The sequence below is a fragment of the Trichoderma evansii genome (genome assembly GCF_050947405.1).
Source record: "Trichoderma evansii strain SZMC 28006 chromosome Unknown GGI43scaffold_12, whole genome shotgun sequence".
Classification (NCBI taxonomy): domain Eukaryota; kingdom Fungi; phylum Ascomycota; class Sordariomycetes; order Hypocreales; family Hypocreaceae; genus Trichoderma; species Trichoderma evansii.
In genome coordinates, this window is record NW_028145194.1 from 180,194 (window position 1) to 201,942 (window position 21,749).

Genomic DNA, 21,749 nt, shown 5'->3' on the forward strand with positions numbered 1-21,749 from the left:
TTGATAAGCCAGGAAAATCTTGTGTTACTCACAGCAGCCAAATGCACTCTTGCTGAAGACATAATATTGCCTCAATCATCACTCAATTCACCAAGTTCTACTTGCGTGACTTTGGCCCACAGCTCATCCATGGCGCTGCAATGTCACTGCAAACATTAGTAGTGAAGGAAGGTTCATGTGAGTGTAGATGGGTACGCGCTGTAGCGAGCTCCTCAGTACTTATAACAATGTTTGACACTTGTTGATGTAATCAATGGCACTTTTACTAATTTGAGAGAAAAGCTTTGGGTAAGGAGAGATCAGTCACATATCTACGATAACAAAGGAGACAAAGGATGGGGGAAATGAGGTCTCAATAACCGACGGTCACAAGTATCCAAAGGTGATTAAAAGTGGCTCGAATTCCAGCCTGCAAAAGAAAAACAATTAACAATGCGAGGGCAGCCTGAAGAATAAAGAATGAGCTTTGAGTCTTTGTTTCGGCTTATTTTATATTTTTTTTTTTTTGTTTGAAGTTCGATCGGCCCTTAACTGCGAATAGCTTCATTTCGCCCAGACCATGGGCCTTTTAGTTGATGTACCGGCATTTCCGGTGTCGGAATTAATGCACGTAAATGCCCCCTCCTTTTAGATGGCACAGCGAGGTAATTCGTTCAAGCAAAACTAACAACAAAGGTCTCTATATTTAGAAGCATTTCGGGCGTCTGCGTCCCAACTCATGCGCGGACCGGCAGATATATAAGTCGGTACGTGGCTTAATTAGAGTCGCATGGCTCGAGGTCTTTTTGGGCTTTTTTCTTCGTACATTGTTAGGTTCGCTTTATGTAGTAAGGTGAGAAATCATTGTGCAGACCAATCTGTGGCTGGATCGGCTTACTGTAATACGGCACACCGATTAGCACAGTACAGATTCCATGCTATATACATGTACTATTATTATGTGCAACTGTGGCGTTGAAGTTTCGTAAAACGCATTGCACAGCTAAAATAAACCATATATACCCTGCTTATAACAGCAAGCCAGAACATATTGAATATCCGCTTATTTTTGCATATGCGATATAGTAAATAGGAGGATGCGTAAGCTACGTCATCTCAACCAACCTTATTCGCTGTTCATCCTCGAGCCTGATTTCCCTCCTCTTGGGTCTCTTCCCTCCATCCGTGATTAGACAACTTCTCAAGTGACGTGACCACGACGATCCCATCCTCCATCATGGACGATTCTCAAGCCCATTCTCAAGACTGTTGCGTCTCTCCATTTCTCTTGTTGCCGTATCATATCCGCCATGAAATCTACATGTTCGTTCTCGACTATCCAGATCTTCGCCCGATAATTGCACGTATGGAATATGAGTGCGTGCGAGGAGAAGGGGAACACGACAAAACAAAGCTGCCAAAGTGTATTCTACCAACGCCTCATGTCCCGGCGCGATTCAAGGTCACTCCGGGAATTTTTCTGTGTAATAGACAAATCACCTCGGAAGCGCGAGAAGCCATGAAGTTCAAAGTCTTTACTCTCCGGAGACCACCGCCATATACGATGACACTGGGGAGGCCCATGGACATCACCGAGTTTATTAGCCAAGACACATTGAAGAATATGCGACGAGTTGAGTTGGTAATGAATTTATTTGACGACGCTAGGGGATGGAACAAGACTGTGGAGATCCTTTTGGATGTCTGGAGCTCAGCAAACCATCTGAAGAAAATAGATATAAGTCTAGAGCAGCCGGAGGAATTGCCGCCTGGCACATTGTGGCACGAGAGATCTTCCAGACATGTAATCAAAATGTTATCCATGGTTCGTATAAATTTTCTTGGCTTTATTTCTTTCTAGTTCTACGGTAATAAAGTGGTGCTAACGATGCTATCAGATCCAGAGCTTTGCAAAAGAGGGCGGCATTGAGTTGACCGGAACACCACTTCCAGCACTCAACGTTAAGAAAGTAAATGCAGATTGGTAAAACGTTATAAAAGCACCTGTTTTATATAGCTGAATCATCATCTTTCGGCGAAGCCAATTTGGGGGCGTTATCAACTCTGCTCATGCAATGTATTATTCCTTTGTCTTTTTCAACTTTCTGCAAGGTCTTTTTCACTTTGGACATCTTTGTGAAAGAAATATAGAATTCAGACAGCATAGAACGATAAATTAGCCAAATTGTCAAAGCCATGTTTCGAGGGGTATTCAGTCGTCTCCAGTCCAACACAATCATTAAATCACTACCGTCTTTCCCAAGCCAATAGCCAGCTACTCTTCCAACTTTTCACTTGACTTTGTCGTTCTCGACGTAATCCACCCTTTTGACTTCTCCACAGCATCAGCTATATCTTCATGCAGGATCCAAGAAAGCAATCCAAGAGTGATGGGTACAGATATAATCCAGTAAACATAAAACAGGCTCTGTCCAGCTGCAAAATCCCCGCCCATGGAAAAGATGGATGCCACAAACGTGCAAGGCACAATGATGGTGGCTATCTTGGTAAGCTGACCGGAGCTTCGCGCCATTCGATTAGCGGCAGCAGTCTGCCTGTTTGCTTCCTTTGTTTGTCGCATGGATTCTCGCGATTGCATCTTGGCTTCGTATGCCTCTTCCATAGTAGAGCGAACAGAGTACATCTTCATGTGATCAGTGAGAAATTCCTCTATATAGTGAAGCTTCTCTTCAATGAACTTCCATGATTCAGTCTCTTGTTTCATGTACATTTGAAGTTCTGGCGTCTTTGATGACATGTAGTCTGTATCGCGACGACAAAATTTATAGATAATCGCTCGGAGTTCGTTTCTGTTGGCCCTGATTTTTTGTTGCTGTCCCATGAGTCCCTGATAATCAGCCATAGATTCCTTATTTATGACAGTTTCATTTTCCAAATCTTCAAGCGTGAGTGCAGTCTGGCGGGTTTCGTGCGACCATACGTTGCGATAAACCGTGTCGCGGACTTCCCGATCATCCCACCAGACGCGCTGCTCCCACGCTGCACGGATGTAATTGCGGACAAAATGAGTTGCCGAATATGGATCATCAACAACTTCTAGGGATAAATCCTCACAAGCGCTTGCTGCCGCATCGAATATCGAACGCTCATGTGGCTGGCCGAATTCGCCTTGCGCAGAGTCGAGGATAATTTCGTGCCAAGGATTAACGCTCGGCGGCATAGCATTAATCGTGGAAACTATTTCCCGGTTTTTGGGATCAGAGGCTGGATAAAAATGTTCTTGAGACTGGTGCGGATCAGTCACAACAATAGCTATAGTTCCGTTAATATCTCGACATCATCCAAATGGTGTCACAGACCTGTCCATGAGTCAACTCCATGTGAGCTGGCCCAGTAAGATACATAGCTGTCAAAGTACTTGGTACGGTCATTAGTTGAGCTCCTAACATTAAATGCGCCGCGGTAGAACGAGCCACAGAAGGTGTGATAGAGGCCTGGATCCATCCTTCGAGGGAAGAGGCGTCTCTGAGGGACTGCAACCTTCCAGTATTTTGAGCTCCCTTGTTTGAACATCTGCTTATTGACGACACTGAGCTCCCCTTCCATAACACAGTGAGCGAGGAAGAATTCTGGAGGAATATCCAGCAGCACCCCCAGCAGTTCTGCTATTCGCGGATGCAAATCGTCGAGGAGTATCACGCAGCGCTTTCTCTCCCCTTCTTTTCGTGTGCCCTCCCACTGTAGCAGTGAATCTCGCGCTTCCAACTCGTCTCCATTTGATAGGACGCGGTAGCCCTTTTCCCAGTCAAAGATTCGAAATTTCCATGAGCTGGGATATGCAGGTTCCATCCATGGATGGACTAGATTGCCAAAGATTTCCTTTTTCGCAGCAGATTGTGCTCTATCGGCATATGCTTTGGTCTTTTCTTTCAAGTCTTCATTATCTGGCCAGAATGTCTCGTGGTCTGCATCTGTCAGTTTCCTTGACTAACAAGCGGAGGATGAATCACGGATACCTTTTGCCTTGTCTGCGTGGGCCATGGAGCCAAAACTGTGTATAATCTGTATGTGAATATATCTACATGTACATCAAATAAGTAACGCCACACCAGCAGTACAAAGTGAAGCAGATTTATCTCGCTACCACTATCTCTTTTATTTATATTCGGGAATTAAAGAGATTGTCCAGAGTCAGCTTTCGTGGTGAGCTGAAAGGGCTGTCTGCCCAGCCCCTCGACGATCCTTTTTGGCGCCGTGTATCATAACAGGCAGGGGTGCTACCATCCATCAACAGCACCGCTAATTTGTGCGTGTCTGCCTTGGCGGCCATCGCCTCGCTTCCTGAAGGATGCAAGCATTCAAGGTTATCGTGTGCATACGCGATTGCTGCACGCTCATAATTAATGCTTCTCTAGCTTTGTTTCACTCATCCGCTGGAATACCGCGTCCTTTTATCGATGAGCATTGAAATATGCCACCAGCCCCCATCTCATGCAGGCAGCGTAGCGAAATAGATTGTACCATAGCCCAAGAGATTGTTTCAGCCGCAGCATCTTAGCTGCGTTCTCATGCTGCAGCTCATGAAGGCTCCGAGGCTGGCTCTCCGCGAGCCACCATGTCTATCACCGTTGAATAGAAGGATTCTCAGGTGGGCATATTTCTGAATCGGAGTATACAGGCCACTAATACTCTCTAAGTAGAAGCAAAGCCCCTAAGAGTATATAAACTATGGCATTTGCGATGAATGCTATGGGAATCGCCGCCTCCTAGAAAATCTAAATCCGCACTTGACAAAAGGAGAGCAAAAGAATAACGATCTCAAATTAAAAAGAGACAAGACAGCAGATGTCATAGAAGCAGTAGAAGCAGTAGAAGCAGTAGAAGCAGTAGAAGCAGTAGAAGCAGTAGAAGCAGTAGAAGCAGTAGAAGCAGTAGAAGCAGTAGAAAACCAGGTATGTTTAATTTAACAATTCTTTCATATAATAACGGTATCCGTAGTAATACATTTGCATGCTTATAGTTTAAGATTCCTTGCATTTTTGCTCGCCACTTGCTCTAGTTTTGATCTCTACTCCATCCCCCCTAGTGTTCCTTGCGGGTTGGTAGCAGCTTAATAGTATGTTCTAAGTTCAATTCTAGCTTAATAGACCCTATTGATATTAAACCTGTTCTAACTATCACAATCGGTCATTGTTTTTCTTATAGGGCGTTCTAAAATTTCTTGCTTTGTACGTGAATCATTGTCACTTAGTAAAACGGACTGTAACGAGATATCATTTCTCATTCCTTCCAACCGATGCCCCAAATGACATATGCGATGTCTCGCCATGTATTGACATTATCGGAACTGATAGTATCGAAAGAAGCTTCTCGTAGTTCCAGTGTATCCTCCCTATACCTGATAGTTTAGAAATAATGTTGCCATCTAAATTAACAGATTCCCTACACCCATTCTTAGACGAAGGGGAACATTTTATGGATTCGACCCACTTCATCTGGACGACCTCGTTGTCAGATTCACTGTCTTCTCAAGGAAGATTAAGATTAGTGTCTTCATCGTCTTCGTCTATTACGTCGGCAGCAATGCGCTGCTCCACAAGTTCATTAAAACGAATATGTTTGAGCTCGTGACCATGAGGAGTAATGTTGGATAAGCTTGTTGAAGCTGCGGAGGAGCTAGTTGCCTCTTAATCGCCTCTGTGAAAAGGAATAGGATATATAGTCCACGATTACTCTATTCCTCGACCCTAAATGTGTTTTGGGCTTGGACTGCCGCTATAGCCTGATTAAGCAAGGGGGGCGGTGGGCGTACTACTGGTCTTTGTAGCATGAATTCAGACATGCTCATCCTCTCGAGAATTGGCTTCTTGTGTAGATTGGAATATGAACTTGTTTTTGACAGAGCCATATTTGAAAATTCAATACCAAGTATGTTCGCATTCCTGCAACTATAGTGTATTAGAGGCCCATAGAGCCAAGTGACATCATAATCCTTGAGCCTATAATGCGCTGATGTTAACCAAAATTTGACTTGATAAATAGGTAGGGAAAGAAAGATACCATAGATTTATATACGTACCATTTCAGTTCCTTTGGTGTTATGGTTCTGAGATGGTTCTTAAGCTTTATCCAAGCTCTCCAAGATGCGTTTTCCAATCTAGCGCTGTTGGTGAATTGAATCCTCTTGGAAGTCATGTACCTCCAAGACGACTAGATATCTTCTTCTTTCCAGTCATGCGATAAGTAGTCTACCTGCCCCGAAGGCGTGTTTGAAACTGCGATATTGTCCTTTTCGGCGATAACTGATGGCAGGCTAAAATGGTCCTCGGGAGATTCGTCTATGGATAGGGCTTCCACAAAATCAGAGGCTATCGATAGGTTGCTGGAAGGCGTGGATGTGTAAGAGTCATCGACGGATTTTATATGCGATGCTTCGGTGTAGTTTTGATCATCCGGGAATTGTTGTTCAGCCATAGAGATGTGGAAGTCGATTTTGTCCGCCGAATAATGCACCTCCAGCATCTCTTTCATCATTTCTCCAAAGCGAAGAAGTGTTTTTTTTCGCTCTTTTTATCGCAGTTCCAGATCCCAAAGCGCCACAGGCGTGGTCCAACACCCTCACGAGAAGACTGTGGGCGGTTATATCGTAGTCAACAGCTATATCCGCGCTATCTTTTGCCAGACCATGTAACGCATAAACTTTATCCAGCATATTTGTGGCTTCGTGATTACGATATAATCGAAGCAGCGTTGTCAAAGGCTGAAGATCCCCGTCCCATGCCGCCTTCGCCTTCGCAATAACAATGGCCGGGCTAGCAAGAATTGAAGAAGCACAAGGCGTGTGGTGCTCTCGTCCTCTATCAGATATTGCTTGGAGATCCTTGACTAGTTGTTCAAATTTATTCCAAGTGATGCTCTTGGAGCCGCAGTAGATTGTAACCTCCTTTGCTAGCATGATTTCTTGGATAATCCACACCCGCCGCCAGTAATTCATTTCACACAAGGCCAATATGGCTTTGACCTGCCGTGCGCTCCAGAGTTTTCCAAAGTTGAGATTTCCAGCCTCATAGGATGTTCTTCTCGCCATATAACGCATCGCAATATCGTTGCCAGAGGAAGTATCGTCTTTACCCAGCCCCACCGAGGCCGATTTGGCGTTGCTGTAAATCTGCCGCATTTTCTGCACTTGATGGTTTCGTTCCACGACGTTCGACTGGTCAATGCATATAGCGTCAATCCAAAAGGTATGGTACTGATTCCTCAGCCGCATGTGATGCAGAAACCACCAAAGTTTGCTCCCTACCGGGAACTGAGTTCCATTAAGGTTAATAAACTTGTCTCTCACATTTCGACCCCATGCGTATGAAAGCGCGATATATTCAGGATGGCTTCCGTTGAAAGAGTACGAGCGTAAACTACATTCTATAATATCCGACTCAGCGCTCGGAGCCAACTCGATCAATCTGAATTCTTGGTATATAATCGGTGTGGTTGAATAGAGATTCTCCATGTCTTGTCGATAGAATGCCTTGCTAATTATTATAGTTCCAGGTTGGCAAGATATGGACTTTGGAAAATATTATGAGATCGGCCGCAAGCGATAGTAATATATGTACTAATCGACCATATATGTTCGTATCGGCCTCCGTCTTCGTTGATGCCTATTTTCTCGATTAGGCTCCGCTGTATGCCCAACCAGCAGCACAGCCTGCCGCCCTCATTTAACCCTTTATTTCTGTGAGCTACCATTGGACAACATTTTTTTTTTTTAAGCACAAGGCACAATCGCAATGACATCCTATTGAGCTTCAGTGTTCAAGCATGCATGTAGGTAATAGGCCTAGACTGTACACAATTTAGAAATTAGAAATCATGTTATAAAAAGAAAAAGAAATGAATCGCAAGGAGTATGCTCCTAGTTCTTGAAATGAACAGTCGAGCACTGTATCTCCTGTGCATAGTTGTATCTCGTTCTATCAAACATTTGTCTAGCTGGTATCTCATACTAACGCTATCGTAATCTGAAGATTCAAAGCGCCATTGTACTGTATCACCTCTATACGATCTGTATCTGTGGCATCGCATCCTCAAGGAGCTTGAGGATGTTCCAGTGCAAGATATCTCTTGCTGCAATGGAATCCTCCACGCTGTCATGCCCTTTATGGCTCAACTGAATATCTCGTCCAAGCCTCTCTTTTGCGAGTGCCTTCAAAGATAATCCTCCTCTCTGCTTTGGCTGGTTAGGGAGTTTCTCTTTCTCTTGAGTATTTGCTTGGCTGTCGTCATTGCCTTCTTTGAGTGGCATGTCACTGGTTGGAATATCTGGGCTTTCTTCCAACTGCTTGTCGTCCGCTTTACCCTCGCTCTCTCCTTTATTGTTATCCTTATCCACTTCTGCCGGCCTATTGTTCTTCTCGACAATGAGCGTGTCGATGACGGCTGGGTGCATCCAGCGCAAGGAGGTGAGATCGGAGTTGCCGCCGTGTCCAATGACTATAGTATTGGGGCCGATAAACTTCCAGAGAGCCTTTCGTGCATTGGCACGACCAAATATGCAAGATCGCGTACGTCGCGCAGTCTCCATCTGCTGCCTAGTAATTCCAGAGTATCTCGTGTTATAGTGGACCATCTTAACATCCGGGTACACGAGGCTGTCTAGAAGAACGGCGCCAGAGAAGTAGTCGACGGCAGACACTCGAATTAACTCAGTTTCTCCCGTCGAAGCCGTACCCATCTCACAGTCAATGACAACTGCTACTGATTTCTGGCCACCCGATTCAACGGTGGGAGTTCCATAGTATCGCCACTCCCTTTCCAACTCTCCAGCAGCGTAGATTTTTGGCGTATGATCTTCCTGGCCCTGACATGGTGGTGCCCCCGGTGCACCATTACAACATGACCATCTCTAAGCGGTAGAAATATGAGCTAGCTGTTTCGTTTTGTTCGGAGAAATAAGAGTGGAAGAAAGTAAACGAACCCTTTGAAAGACCCTCCCAGGATGATACTTGCAATGCATAACTGTCTGTTTCATTCGCTTAGATTGCTGCTCGTCGCTTTGTTCACCATTTCCTCCTTGGACAGGTGCCTTTGGAAGCCATTTAACCTTTTTGAAGGTATTAGGGAGATCTAAAAGCATGTCAGATAAGCTACCGTTGAACCTAGATGCGCTAGCATCCATGCAAGACTTACGGCGACCGCATCGATAACATCGCCTTTTGCGGTCTAGATCCTGTCCCGAAAGTTGATGAATTATATAGCCGCCTTTCTGGAGCTCAGAGAGAGAATGGATCAGGCTGTGTAATTTTTCAGTATATTCGTGAGACTGCTTGATTGGCTCTGGTTTATCGCTGTCTGAAGTGATGGCAAACGACTTGATGGGAGCGGTCTCGGGGCGAGCTGCTGCGAATGACATGGCGAGTTAAACAACGCAAGGTAAAGAGAAGAAGGAATTAAATAATTAGCGGTTGAACTGATACAGTGCTAGCTGTGCGGAAGATTAAAGATTGGATATCTCTAGAGTGGGCGAAAGGGTGATGTTGAGGGAAAGAATAAGGAGAAAGTGAAAGAGGTTGAACGCGTAGCCAGAACTGAAGAGAGGCTGACACGCTGGGCGGCAATACATAGGATCGCCTTATCAGGCACCACCTGCAGCAGCTACAAAACGCGACTGGGGAAGTTGAAGGCCGCCCTAATAAAGAAAAAAAGAGACAACCAAGGTAGGGAAGCCTTGATAATTATATTTGTTTATTTTTTGAGTTAATAAACAATTGATAACTTTACTCTGCATTCCTCTTTCCTACTCCATTGCAATAATGCTCTGGTAGTATTTTCGCTGTTATGCTGTGCCAAAACTCAATATTACATGAAGTGAAATACCCACTATCAAAATAAATATATGCAGGAGACAGCGATAACCTCATTTTATAGGCTCTCTGCGCTTACAAAAAATGCCGATCCTAGATAATTCGCTCAGAAGTGGTTGTCATCATCAGTCCATCTTCAAAGGCTTCATCTCATCCTCTACGGAGTAATGCATTGTGCCGCTCATGTTCCTTTAGCTTCTAGGTTAGTCCGTGGCGTCGTAATAAAGCCCCTGTTGCGCCCTTAGATCAACAAGCACATGTCGAAATCTAAAGCAACGCCGCCCACAGTGGCGCTAGTAACACAAACGGCGTCGTTGCGCATATGAGCGAGCGCTTTCTGTGTGCTGGATAATTTGTCTGAACTATGTATATATATCAGCATTAGGAAACAGGGAATAAAGGATAGGAAAAAGAAGAAAAAGACAAAAACAAAAGAGACAATTATGCAGCAATGGCAGTCATGAGCTCTTCTTCTGCAGTCGCCTCAGACACAGGCAACTCTCGCCTCATTATCGAGTTCGTTCCCGCCTCAGCCGCCGAGAACCTCTCGGAGATCTCTGCCGTCACAAAGCTCGCCAACGACGTCTTCGTCGAGGCAGAAGTCGGCATCTGGAACACTGGCTTTGTGCGTACTAATGACGCCGAAGTGGCAGAGCTTATCCGCAAAGGCGAACTGGCAGTTGCGTATCTCGCTTCACCGTCAGATGGCCCGGAGACGTCACAAAAGGGCCAGCTGGTAGGATGCGTGTGTGTCAAGAGAATTTCAGAATCCACATGCACATTGAGCATGCTGACCCTGGACACGAAGCACCAGGGCCTCGGGCTGGGCCGCGAGATATTCAAGTTTGTGGAGGATCACTGCCTATCATTGGGATGCACTATTCTCGCGCTGGATCTTCTGGTCCCGACGAGTTACGCCCATCCATTGAAAACCAGAATGCAGGCGTGGTACATTCGACTAGGATTTCAACAAGTTAGACTGGCAGACTTTTCGAAAGAGCATCCTTCCCTGGCGCCACTGTTAGCTGGACCTGTGGTGTACAGGGCATTCGAGAAGAGGTTGCGATAAATGGAAATGGGTCCCATTTGGACAGCTGAGCTATCATTGACATATTGGAAGCTCAGCTTCGGCATGTGATGCTGCCTGCCTTGCCAGGTAATGTCACTGAGGCTGGTTTAGACGGAAGAACGGCGTGTTGATATTGATTTAGACAGTACATCAACATTAGAATATACGATTACGACTTATCCACCTACTTCATGGATATACAAGTAGCCTCAAGATATGCTATCGTAGGGCTGTAGGCATAGTCTCGGGTCCCTTGCAGAATTGTGCCTACATCCATCTTCAGCTTCAAAGCCAGACCGTAAGTGGCTTGGGCTGAGTTACTTGATATTGAAATAGAGACATCGGCATAATGTTTCGAGCTGAAGCGGGAAACCTTGTTTTCTTTTGGGTTGCCTCATTCCCTTTACAATCACATATTGGTCAATTCAGTTGTGTCTCCAGGCTCATCTACCGGCATCCCGTACGCTTATCAAGGCCCTTGGGTGATGTAACTAACTAGGGCTCTATCCCCAGGAATCCGTGAAAGCGATCTGCCAGTCAGCCTTCCCGTCTGATTCCATACTAGGCAACCAACCCACGGAGCAATCCGTGCTGTGTGGCTTCTCTCCTCTCTCCTTCTTTTAACACCGTCTTTGACGCCGAGTAAGTCACGTATTTCCAAATCCGGGAGGCGGCGAACCGACCTGGGCCGTAGGACTCAGACAATCAGCCCATTTCCCCAGCTGGCCAGTGCTGAAATGCGTTTAGCGATCGGCAGCCAGAAAATTCGTTTAATTCCTTTGAGCTTAGAGAAGAGGAAGACACAACCTCCCCGGCTCTTTGTGGCTTAATCTCCCCCGGACGGATGGCCTCTGTGCGACATGATTGGCCGGTGGGTCACGGGCCTCAGCTCTTTTAGGAACCTTGCATGGGTTCTTGATGGCGGTTTAAGTGAGAGCTGGAAAGTGAAATTTTCTTCACTTGTTGCTTGTATGCTTGCCGCTTCCTTTGGGGGCTCATTCGGACTCTCGCTAGTATCTTACTGGCTTGCCAAGGTTCCGGTGAGGATGTTGTGCTTTACTGGTTACTATCGGATCAGCCCTTCTGCTGCATGCCACTGGACAACGGTACGGTATCACTGAGAAAAGATGGAGGTTGCATCTGGGGATATGGATGCTCTGCTGCACCAGCGGATAAGTCCGAGAGACAGAGTTGGTTGGCTAAGGACGATTTGGACAATTGCCGCGCGCCATCTGGGCAAAGAAGCATAGGTCCCAGGGCCTGATCGATAGATTGATTAATGTCCTGCTGCCAAATATTACTAATAGCCCCTTTCGACCTTTGCGTGTGGTGACGTGCATGCTCGGTGGTCAGAACAGGCGCGTAAATGGGTGGTGAAGTTGCTGTTGCTGTCGCTGTCGTCACGGCCAAGGTTACGAGATGAAATGAGTGGTAGCAGATACCTACTCGTACTAGCCACTTTGCGGTGTTGGATGTGCGGGTACCTTGAGATTGAGTAGGTACCAATACAAGGGGGAGATCTGATAGACTCGAGCTTGACGATGGGTACAGCAGCACTGCCATGATGACCCGCATCGGGGTCTCCGTTTCAGCGAGGCAATGCCGCTGTGCAGCGAAAGGCGCCATGTGGCCGGCCGAAGCTCTTTTTCCGCGTGGATCGAACCAATAGCGAAGCTAGTAATGAATATGGCCCGAGCGTTTTTTTTTCTGTCTCATCGCAATCGGCTTTTGCACATGTTGTGGCTGGGCGATTTGGAGAAGCGAAAAGAAACAGTCTATGGAGCAACTCGTAGTGGCGCTATCGATGGGGGCCCAGCTATTGCGGCGAGGCGCAGGAGATGCATCTGATAGTGCTTTGCATATCATTGACGGTATGGTCTATACGTAGATTATGTCATGGGCAAAGTCGAGATGACGATGTGAATATTGGTGTTGATGAGCATTCGTTTCGGCCAGCGACTGACGACATGGTCTGTGAAGAGGCTCTTTTCTCCAAACTGAGTCATTTGACCACCCCTTGCCTTCAACCGAGGCTCGTATGTCCTACGAGCATGTTATTAATAGTTAGTAGTTTTTTTTTTTCGGTTGTGCTATACCTAGCCTCAGCTGCAGTCTAGTCACGACAAAGACATCATCCATCGGTAGGGAAGAGCAGAAAGAAGCCGAAGTCACGCTTCCCAATTGTCGTCTGCCTTGCCCATCTTGGATGTAATCGGCATCTATCGTTGTTACGTTGTAGTAATAGGAATTGATTTCAGTTTCGATTTTCCTCAGCTCTTATCTAATAGCAAGGAAGTAGAGCTGGGTGGCGGCATTCAGTCCGCCATCGTCACTGGCAAAGGAACGCTCTTGTGCCTATTCAGGATAGAGCAGCTACCGCCTCTAATCCCCTGTTGTACTTGATGGATGTGTACCTAGGAATGCAAGAATCGTGTGTTAGCATCGAGTTCAACGCAGAAACAATCCATCTGCATCATATCTCCTGCGCCTTGTCTTGCTTTGCCATGTCATCCCTAGAGTAAAACAACGTCAATAGACAGCACTTACACGCCCCGATTCTACAATCATTTCTCCGGAAGGGTCTCAAGCCCCGTCAGGCGCCCAATTACTGTCGACCACGCAGCGGTCGGAGCCGCAGACCGAGATACAGCCCGAGCCTCTCACTGCAACCCTCATCCGTTAGCTTGGCCTGTACCCTGGACCGGCTGGAACTGAACCCCGGCGACCCATCGGGGGAGACATCTTTTTGGACGTCTCGAATCTTCAATCGCAGGCCGAGTCGACGCACCCCTGTCCATCGCTTGTTATACCCGGCACGACGAGCACTCTAGTGCCAGCGCCACCGAGCACCCCGGACAGTGGGCGGTTCGTTCTGTATACGGGACCCATCCAAGGATCAATATTGGCACGGCAAGTAGGTATTCGAAGAAGCTGCTTCTCTGCGCGCTGCTGCTGCTGCTCTGCTGCGGCACCATCATTGATGATGATGTTGTTCGATTGTCACATGTACCTGTACTACCTAAGCAACGGCTCTAGCCGTCTTTTCAGGCTGCAGGCGCCGCACCTTTACTGGCACCCCCCAGTGCATCTTCTAGTGGACATTCAGTGCACTATCGAGCGCAGCGCGGCCCCAGAAAGACGCCAGACCCCGCCACCACCACCTCAACCCACCACCACCGCCAGCTCATCGTCACCCGACCTCCGCCCAACGGCTCATTGCGAATCGAAAAAGAGACAAAAACCCTCCATACGGGCCTCTCTCGCCACCAGACTCAGCTTCACCAACCATCTCTCTTTTGCCTGGCGTTTGCTGTTGGACTTGCCCCGCGCTTGGTCTCAAACCTGGTCTCTTTCTGCGCGTCTCGCTCACCGGCAGGGCCCATTTCCGAGGCCACTGCACCTGGTTCTTTTTCAATTTTTTTCAATTTTCTACCCATTTTTTCCTATCAGCTTCAAGTGCTCGAAGTCTAGCTGGACAGACTTGCACCAATTGCTGCCGTATTCCCGCGTGTGCCTCCGCACCATCTGATCTGGACTTCACGTCTCCAAAACCTAAACGACCACTAATAGCTGGCTGGTCTGCTGATTCGACTGACCGTGGAGCTGACCGCCCGCTACACGTGCTCTCGCCTAAGCTCGATAAGCTTGCCAGCGCATTGGAGCAACGCCGATTGCCTTGTCGACAGCTGCTGGGCCACGCTGCGACTGAAGAAGCTTCTTCGCCGATCAAGCAATTTCCTTTTGCCTGCGACTGCTAGACCGTTGCATCGCCGCATAGGCCTATTTTAGTGCCCGCCATCGCAATCCCGTCGTTTTTATAGCCGCGGACCGCAGCCCGATTCGATTCAGCCAATCCTCGATCTTCAACCCGCAATCTTAGCACCCAACGGCGCGCTTGCTGCGTTGCCTTTGCTTGATCGCCTGAGCTGAAGCTTCAACAAAACTTCGCGCCGACTTCATCCTCCATCAATCTTCATCTGAAAAATGTCCGGATACCCAGGCTACAATGGCGGCGGCTATGCCGCACCGCCGCAGCAACAATACCAGCAGGGCGGCTACTATCCGTACGAGCTCCCCCTAATATCCTGAACCTCATGTCATACATACCCAAGCCACGTCCAGAGCTGCCACGGTAGCTGTGATCCCAAACCGTTACTCGCTCTCCTTTCTCTCCTTTCATCACCTCACATAGGCACATGTCTCTTTGTAAATATGTTGTGCATTAATGCTTACTCGACTAAACGCTCCTCAGACCTCAACAGCCCTCTTACACCGGCGGTTATCCGTCTCAACCCTCTCCCCAGCCTGGCTACGGCTATCACCAAGGTCCTCCACAACCGCAGTATGCTTATCAGGTATGGCTGATCCTCCTTCTCAGAGCTACACCAAAAAAAAAAAAAAACATCGTAATGATGCTTAAACTTCTGCAATTGCTAACATATATGATGTATAGCAGCAACCACCCCCTCCACAGCAGCAGTACAGCAATTACGGCCATCCGACACCTCAGCCCAACTATAATACACGACCTGGTACGGTGTGCGATAGCTCCTGACCTAGAACTACGTGCTGATGTTGTGAAAAAGGCATGCCTCCCCCGAACAACTATAACCAGGGTCGCCCCAACGGTCCCCAGGCTCCTCCAAATGGCCCCCAGAGCTTTGGCCACGGCGCGCCGAACAACTATGCGTTTCGATATTCCAACTGCACCGGCCGTAGAAAAGCTTTGCTAATTGGTATCAACTACTTTGGTCAGCGTGGCCAGCTGCGAGGATGTATCAATGATGTCAGAAACATGACTGCTTATCTGGTGGAACATTTTGGTTACAAGAGAGAAGATATGGTCATCTTGACAGACGATCAACAAAACCCCATGAGTCAGCCCACAAAGCAAAACATTCTTCGCGCCATGCATTGGCTGGTCAAGGATGCTAGACCTAACGACTCTCTCTTCTTCCACTATTCTGGTATGCCTCTACCTCTTCTCTCAAATCTTTCGTACCTGTATTCTGACGAACCTAGGCCACGGTGGACAGACAAAGGATCTAGACGGTGACGAGGCTGATGGATATGACGAAGTCATTTATCCAGTCGACTTCAGGCAACACGGGCACATCACAGATGATGAGATGCACCGAATCATGGTCCACCCCCTGCAGGCAGGTGTAAGGCTGACCGCTATTTTTGATTCATGTCATTCTGGTACTGCACTGGACTTGCCCTACATCTACTCTACACAAGGTATTCTCAAAGAGCCCAACTTGGCCAAGGAGGCTGGCCAGGGCTTGCTCGGAGTCATCTCCTCATACAGCCAAGGAGATATGGGTGGTGTTGCCAACAACATCATTGGATTCTTCAAGAAGGCGACCACTGGCGACGATGCCCACAACAGGACCCTTGCCACCAAGACATCTCCTGCAGACGTCATTATGTGGTCAGGAAGCAAAGATGATCAAACATCGTAAGTCATGTCTCAGCGCAGTGTGAGACAAAAAAATCGTAACTAACAATACATCCCAGTGCCGACGCTACTATCGCTTCGCAAGCCACTGGCGCCATGTCCTGGGCGTTCGTTACGGCTCTCAAGAAGAACCCTCAACAAAGCTATGTTCAGCTGCTCAACAGCATCCGAGACGAACTGGCCACAAAATATACTCAAAAGCCGCAGCTTTCCTGTAGCCACCCTCTTAGTAAGTTCCCCTTGCATATATGTCAGGTAGGGTAGTACTCTCCCTAACATATCTTGCAGATACAAATCTCCTATTTGTCATGTGAAGGATTTCATTGTGTCTTTCATAAACGGAAAAAAAAAAATTGGCTTGAAAGGGTTTATTCGCGGGCTACCATTGCTTTTGTATATGAAATAATTATTTTTCTCTTTTCTTATATGTAGCCACGCGTGATATATCCCTCTGAATAAACTACGCCGGGCGGTTCATCGGATTGGGACTTGGAATATCGAACTGGTCTCACTTCCTTGGAGTTTATTGAGCTTTTGTTTTATTTGTTTTGTTTATTCCCTTTTGACTCATCACATTTCTCTTCCCTCGTTTATCACGGCCGTCATTCGGGTAACAAAGGGGATATATTCGGAAATCATTGCTTGGATTAGTACACGAGATATCATTCTTTTAGGGAACCATTATTCAGCACCCCAATTTCATTATCCAACACCCCAGCTACAGCCCAACAAGGCAGTAAGTCCACATATTAAAATATCTAACTGGTATCTACGCTTAGAGGCGGTAGAAGCGGTAGAAGCAGTAGAAGCAGTAGAAGCAATATGAGAATGCGCAGAATCTTTTGAAAAAGAACAGCAAGATAAGAAATCCAGATTTGCTATGAATCCCAAACAAGGAGGTCAAACTAAGTATAGCATTGCCTCTCCCTTTAGTGTAACGCCAAAACTACCGCCAACCAAATCCAACCCTTTCCCCCCATCTCGTACATGGTTCATTAATCCCATACATATATGCATAACTGAAAGAATAAATCATAAGCGCTAGGGAATCAGAAGAAAAAAAACAAGGATTCCAAAATTTGAAACCGAGATAATAAAGAATAAAGACAGAGAAAGAGAAGTAGAAAAATATACAGCCTGACCCCTCCCTCCCCTCCGTTTAGTAGACGTCGGCAGCGACAACCTTGAGTTGCTTCGAGCGCTTGATTTGTCGATTCTCTTCGATTGCCGTGCGGAGTTTTTGGCGGACAGCTTCTTGGCCGGCCCAGTTGCGGGCAGCGATGCGTGTTCGCGCAATGAAGCGGGCCATGATGAGGAAGGTCTTGAGTTTGGGCGATGAGTCACCAGATGATGAGAAAGGAAGAGGTTTAGGAAGGGCAAGAGGTTTGCGACTCTGGAGGACCTTGGTGCGGATATATTCGAGTTCGCGGAGTTGAGCTTTGTTGCAAGCATGTGAGATGTTGAGCTGTAGCTGAAGGAATCTCTTCGCATATGCTGCGTCTGAGCGGAGAGACGCCTCGCGTTCCCATCTGGCCTGCATCCATTCCATCTGGAGCATCATACCACGAAGCTCCTTCTTGTGCCGGACTTGTGCGCCCTCGGAGGCTCGCACGATGGTATCCAGCGCTTCATTGTCAGCGTAGCCATAGCGGCGGCTCAGTTTCTGAGCCCCGGTCGCCGCTGCCTCCTTCTTCAGATGCTGGATATCGCTTTGCAACTTCTCGACACTCATGCGGTACGCTGCCCGCTCGGTGCGCGCGCGTTCGAGTTTCGCCCGTAAGACTGCCTCTGACGCGACAAGATTGTTGATGAGCTCTTGCTGCTCTACTATGTCATGTTCGAGGTTTTCAACCTCGGCCTGACTCATTCGTAGACGCTGGTTCTGCTTGGTGTTGTCTGCATGCGATTGCTGCTTTCGTTCGAGGCTTCGGCGTTCCCGCTCAAGTTCTTGTCTTAGGACGGCTTCTGAAGCGACCATTTCGTCGATTAGCTCCTGTTGCTGGAGAACATCTTGCTCGAGAGCCTCGATTTCGGCTCTGGTATTCGTTTCGCCATCCGTACGTAGCTCCAGTTGTCGCTCGAGGTCTTCTCGTAGAGCAGCTTCTGAAGCCATAAGGTCGTCGATCAGCTCCTGCTGCTGAAGCACATCATCTTCAAGGTTTTTCGCCTCTTCCTTGAGTGCTTTCGTCTCTTCTCTGAGCGTTTTCGCCTCCTCCCTGAGATTTTGGGCCTCTTCTCGACTCTGCAGAGCGCTTTTTATGTGCGATTGCTGCGCTCGGTCCAGCTCTTGACGCAGCAAGGCTTCGGAGGCGATCATTTTGTCGATCAGTTCCTGCCTTTGGAATAGACTACGATCAGGTCTATTAGCCTCTTCTCGAATCTGCATGAATTGTATCCGCTGCTGCTCTCGTTCAAGTTGTTGTTGCAACGCAGACTCCGAAGCAACCAAATCATCGATGAAGCGTTGCTGTTCGAGTATCTTTTCATTTAGAGTCTCAACCTCAGCGTGGGCATCGTCGTATTCTGCACGCTGTTGCTGCTCTTGCTCCAGTTCTTCTCGTAGAGCAGTTTCGGAAGCTGTGATGTTCTCGATTTCTTCTTGAAGATGGACTATTTCACGCTTCAATCTTTCAATCTCTGCTTGGCTTCCCATATTTTCTGCACGCAGCCGCTGTTGCTGCTCAAGTTCTCTATGTCGAGCAGCTTCGGCAGCCTCGAGGTGGCTGATTAGCTCCTGTTGCTGGAGCATCTCGTACTTGAGGTTCTCAATCTCCTCCTGGCCTTGCATAGTATTCCTTGCCCATGATTGCTCTCGGTTGAGTTTTTGGCTTAAAGCGGCCTCAGACGCAATAAGCTCCTCGATATACTGTTGATGTTCAAGCAGTTCCTGCTTTAAACTTTCAACCTCTTCTTGGCTTTGCGCAGCGTCTTCCAGTAGCGAGAGTTGCTCTTGGACGGTTGCTTTGAGCTCTTCATTCTCCTGGCTGAGCTCAGCCGCCTCTCGCTCTAGCGCGGCATACTCCTCACTCGACTGCCGGAGCTCTTCTTGAAGCCGAGCTACTTTTTCCTCAATCTGTCGTGACAGTCCCTTGGTCATGATAGATTTGTTGGTCATTTCTTCTTGTAGCTCGTCCAAAGCCGCCTCGGCTTTTACTTTCTGTGATAAAGCAGAATTCATCCTCTCCTTCATCTTCTCTGCTTTATCCTCCCAATCGCGAGCTGTCTGCTGGAAAATCTCAGCTTTGCCCTCCCAATTGCGAGCGGCCTGCTGTAAATTCTCAGCTTTACCCTCCCAATTGCGAGCGGCCTGCTGTAAAATCTCAGCTTTGCCCTCCAACCCGCGAACTGTTTCTTGCAAATTATCCGCTTTTTGCTCCCATTCTCGAACCGTTTGGTGCAAATCGCGGATATTTGCCAAAGCTTCCTCCATTTCCTCCTCGTTATTATTGCCGTCGTGTTCTCTCACAGCATTTTCAGCCTCGTTGAGCTTATCTCTCAGGTCCTCGAGCTCGTCTTCTCGCTCCGTTAACAAGCGGTCCTTTTCACGAAGCTCGGCTTCCAAGTCAACAACATTGTTCTCCAGCGTCTCCACTCTGTCCTGGTGGTCTTGACTATTTGACGCTTGGCTTCGTAGCTCCTCGATATCAGACTCACGAGCTTGGATGGTCTCTCGCAGAGTATCTAGTTCGGCTTGCTGGTCCTTGTTGGCGTATTTCTGTTCTGCCTTTTCCCTCAACTCAAGCATTTGCTGGCGATAACTTTCCAGCTCACGCTCTGCTGTGGTTACGTCTTTCTTATATTTGTGAAGTTCTCTTTGCATAGTAACTTTGTCGACTTTGAGTTCCGTATTTTCCTTTAGGGCAGCCTCGCTGAAACCAGGACCTGCTTTCCGGAGGGCTTCCTCAAGAAAGTGAATTTTCAACTTGAGACCAAAATTCTCCTTCTCGATCTTGTCAATAACATTTTCCTGTTCTCGTAGAGATAATTGGTTTCCGTCCTGCAGAGGGCCTTTGTCTATTATATTCCTGCGCGGCGGAGGACCCATTGGGGTTGTGCTGGCGCTGCTGGCGATTTGTGGGAGATCTTTTTCTAGAAACGACGCATTGCGTGTTGAATAGGCGGAGCCATCCATTCGTGGGAGGGGGGTCATTTCATCTTCTTCGAGTAATCTTCGTAGCGCTACCGGCGTGGCGGCTACAGCAGCAGTGTTCTCTTTGCCATTCATCCGCGTGCTGTTCCTGGTAGCAGACTTTAGTAATGGGGTAAACTCTCCTCCCCCGATGTTGGATGGCAGATTTCGACGATCCGCAAATGCTGCTCTTTGTCGCGGGGTTCTGATGTTGATTCCATTGGAACGCCCGCCTTTTCGAAGCTGTTGTAAGAGATCGCCGTCTTTTTCTGGGGATAAGAAGGATGCTTCTTGAGATATATCTGCGAAATCGGGCTGTCGGCTAAGGTATGTCGCGTCGCCAAAAGTGCTTTGTGGTGTGTCGAGCACGCCGCCAAAGCCTTTATGGGCCATTGTGGCGGCGAATCTGGGAGATGATCCCGAAAGGTCGATGTAAAATTCGATGAAGGGTTATGCGAGATCAATTTGGACGCGATATGAGCTGAATCGGGCAGTGAAGGCGATGCCTGATCCAGAGGCAGCTAATTCGGGTGCAAGTGGTGGTCGGTAATAGTAGATTCGCCTTGTGAGCAATGTCTGAATTCGGATAGTGCAAGGTTTAAGAAAGGTATAGAGTATCGATAATGAAGATTAGAAGCAGGGCACGACCTGCGTAGTCCGATTCTACAAGTTCGAGACAATTGCGTAAGATGGTTGAGTGAGCCGGGGTATTTTGCACGTTATGAGATGCTTTGGTAGAAGCGGTTGACATTTCATATATCGCGTTAAGTCTTGTTTACATTCTTGCCAGCTTGGGACTAGCGCGGCACAACGGCCCAGCGTTTTAGCGGCTTTCCCTGGAAGCTTTCTGCACTATGGGTCGCTGCTATTCTGACTTTACTGCCCATTTACCACCTTTTGTATATGATTTTCTTTTTCGGCCCCAGCATGGCATAGTTTATGTGAAACTCAATTCTCCATCAATACGGATTCTATGCGTTGCTCGTGGTTACGGCGAATTTTTTTTTTACTATCAATGCTTGGGTGACGAAATACAACTGTTAGCGTATTAGCCATTTGAAGTGTAAGTTAGCGACAGGAACCGTTCCTACAGCTAGCTACAGGGCGGGCGTATAAACAGCATCTGCACCCCAATGTAGTACGGGCAAATAGAACACGCACTATAGCATCATAGGCAATATACAGAGTAATCTTCACGGAGCGCAAGGAGGCTAAAGTTGAATATGGTACGACTTGACAGCTTAGAGATCATAGTGGGGTATTTCAAGCATCTGGATCCTTATGAAA

The 21,749-nt window shown here is 47.5% G+C and overlaps 7 protein-coding genes across 7 annotated transcripts; 3 read left to right on the forward strand and 4 right to left on the reverse strand.

Moving 5' to 3' along the window:
* Nucleotides 1–1,087: 1,087 nt before the first annotated feature.
* GGI43DRAFT_68425 (uncharacterized protein) lies at nucleotides 1,088–2,111 on the forward strand. The gene is made up of 2 exons (XM_083210149.1): nucleotides 1,088–1,804; nucleotides 1,878–2,111. The coding sequence occupies exons 1-2, from the start codon at nucleotides 1,217–1,219 to the stop codon at nucleotides 1,965–1,967; spliced, it is 678 nt and encodes a 225-aa protein (XP_083059738.1). The 5' UTR covers nucleotides 1,088–1,216; the 3' UTR covers nucleotides 1,968–2,111.
* GGI43DRAFT_68414 (uncharacterized protein) lies at nucleotides 2,048–4,186 on the reverse strand. The gene is made up of 3 exons (XM_083210148.1): nucleotides 3,957–4,186; nucleotides 3,300–3,905; nucleotides 2,048–3,252 (listed from the first exon to the last, which is right to left on the reverse strand). Exons 1-3 carry the CDS (start codon nucleotides 3,979–3,981, stop codon nucleotides 2,255–2,257), a joined length of 1,629 nt encoding a protein of 542 aa, XP_083059739.1. The 5' UTR covers nucleotides 3,982–4,186; the 3' UTR covers nucleotides 2,048–2,254.
* A 1,282-nt stretch (nucleotides 4,187–5,468) lies between these two features.
* GGI43DRAFT_423326 (HET domain-containing protein) lies at nucleotides 5,469–7,450 on the reverse strand (the record flags this gene model as incomplete). The annotated part of the gene is made up of 6 exons (XM_083208227.1): nucleotides 5,469–5,624; nucleotides 5,711–5,939; nucleotides 6,020–6,150; nucleotides 6,193–6,228; nucleotides 6,355–6,504; nucleotides 6,563–7,450. The coding sequence occupies 6 exons, from the start codon at nucleotides 7,448–7,450 to the stop codon at nucleotides 5,469–5,471; spliced, it is 1,590 nt and encodes a 529-aa protein (XP_083059740.1).
* Nucleotides 7,451–7,595: 145 nt separating this feature from the next.
* Nucleotides 7,596–9,516, reverse strand: GGI43DRAFT_406962 (3'-5' exonuclease). Its single transcript, XM_083206182.1, has 3 exons — nucleotides 9,130–9,516; nucleotides 8,918–9,066; nucleotides 7,596–8,845 (listed from the first exon to the last, which is right to left on the reverse strand). Exons 1-3 carry the CDS (start codon nucleotides 9,350–9,352, stop codon nucleotides 7,997–7,999), a joined length of 1,221 nt encoding a protein of 406 aa, XP_083059741.1. The 5' UTR covers nucleotides 9,353–9,516; the 3' UTR covers nucleotides 7,596–7,996.
* Nucleotides 9,517–9,543: 27 nt separating this feature from the next.
* On the forward strand, nucleotides 9,544–11,409 carry GGI43DRAFT_68695 (acyl-CoA N-acyltransferase). The gene has a single exon (XM_083210152.1). It carries the CDS (start codon nucleotides 10,255–10,257, stop codon nucleotides 10,870–10,872), a length of 618 nt encoding a protein of 205 aa, XP_083059742.1. The 5' UTR covers nucleotides 9,544–10,254; the 3' UTR covers nucleotides 10,873–11,409.
* Nucleotides 11,410–15,215: 3,806 nt separating this feature from the next.
* On the forward strand, nucleotides 15,216–16,930 carry GGI43DRAFT_68593 (caspase domain-containing protein). Its single transcript, XM_083210151.1, has 5 exons — nucleotides 15,216–15,227; nucleotides 15,329–15,839; nucleotides 15,895–16,333; nucleotides 16,393–16,562; nucleotides 16,622–16,930. Exons 2-5 carry the CDS (start codon nucleotides 15,461–15,463, stop codon nucleotides 16,645–16,647), a joined length of 1,014 nt encoding a protein of 337 aa, XP_083059743.1. The 5' UTR covers nucleotides 15,216–15,227; nucleotides 15,329–15,460; the 3' UTR covers nucleotides 16,648–16,930.
* A 562-nt stretch (nucleotides 16,931–17,492) lies between these two features.
* GGI43DRAFT_423329 (uncharacterized protein) lies at nucleotides 17,493–20,855 on the reverse strand (the record flags this gene model as incomplete). The annotated part of the gene is made up of 2 exons (XM_083208228.1): nucleotides 17,493–18,369; nucleotides 19,201–20,855. The coding sequence occupies 2 exons, from the start codon at nucleotides 20,853–20,855 to the stop codon at nucleotides 17,493–17,495; spliced, it is 2,532 nt and encodes an 843-aa protein (XP_083059744.1).
* Nucleotides 20,856–21,749: the final 894 nt, after the last annotated feature.

What these genes read in the sequence shown, in the direction of transcription:
- GGI43DRAFT_68593 (XM_083210151.1), top strand. Translation starts at nt 15,461, where the DNA reads ATGCCTCCCCCGAACAACTATAACCAGGGTCGCCCCAACGGTCCCCAG. An exon ending in TCTCTTCTTCCACTATTCTG is followed by an intron (nt 15,840 to 15,894) that starts GTATGCCTCTAC and finishes TGACGAACCTAG; the next exon opens with GCCACGGTGGACAGACAAAG. An exon ending in AGCAAAGATGATCAAACATC is followed by an intron (nt 16,334 to 16,392) that starts GTAAGTCATGTC and finishes AATACATCCCAG; the next exon opens with TGCCGACGCTACTATCGCTT.
- GGI43DRAFT_68414 (XM_083210148.1), bottom strand. Translation starts at nt 3,981, where the DNA reads ATGGCCCACGCAGACAAGGCAAAAG. An exon ending in CCACGCAGACAAGGCAAAAG is followed by an intron (nt 3,906 to 3,956) that starts GTATCCGTGATT and finishes TGACAGATGCAG; the next exon opens with ACCACGAGACATTCTGGCCA. An exon ending in TGGAGTTGACTCATGGACAG is followed by an intron (nt 3,253 to 3,299) that starts GTCTGTGACACC and finishes ACGGAACTATAG; the next exon opens with CTATTGTTGTGACTGATCCG.
- GGI43DRAFT_68695 (XM_083210152.1), top strand. Translation starts at nt 10,255, where the DNA reads ATGGCAGTCATGAGCTCTTCTTCTGCAGTCGCCTCAGACACAGGCAAC.
- GGI43DRAFT_68425 (XM_083210149.1), top strand. Translation starts at nt 1,217, where the DNA reads ATGGACGATTCTCAAGCCCATTCTCAAGACTGTTGCGTCTCTCCATTT. An exon ending in TAATCAAAATGTTATCCATG is followed by an intron (nt 1,805 to 1,877) that starts GTTCGTATAAAT and finishes CGATGCTATCAG; the next exon opens with ATCCAGAGCTTTGCAAAAGA.
- GGI43DRAFT_406962 (XM_083206182.1), bottom strand. Translation starts at nt 9,352, where the DNA reads ATGTCATTCGCAGCAGCTCGCCCCGAGACCGCTCCCATCAAGTCGTTT. An exon ending in ATGTTATCGATGCGGTCGCC is followed by an intron (nt 9,067 to 9,129) that starts GTAAGTCTTGCA and finishes ACATGCTTTTAG; the next exon opens with ATCTCCCTAATACCTTCAAA. An exon ending in CTGGGAGGGTCTTTCAAAGG is followed by an intron (nt 8,846 to 8,917) that starts GTTCGTTTACTT and finishes TCTACCGCTTAG; the next exon opens with AGATGGTCATGTTGTAATGG.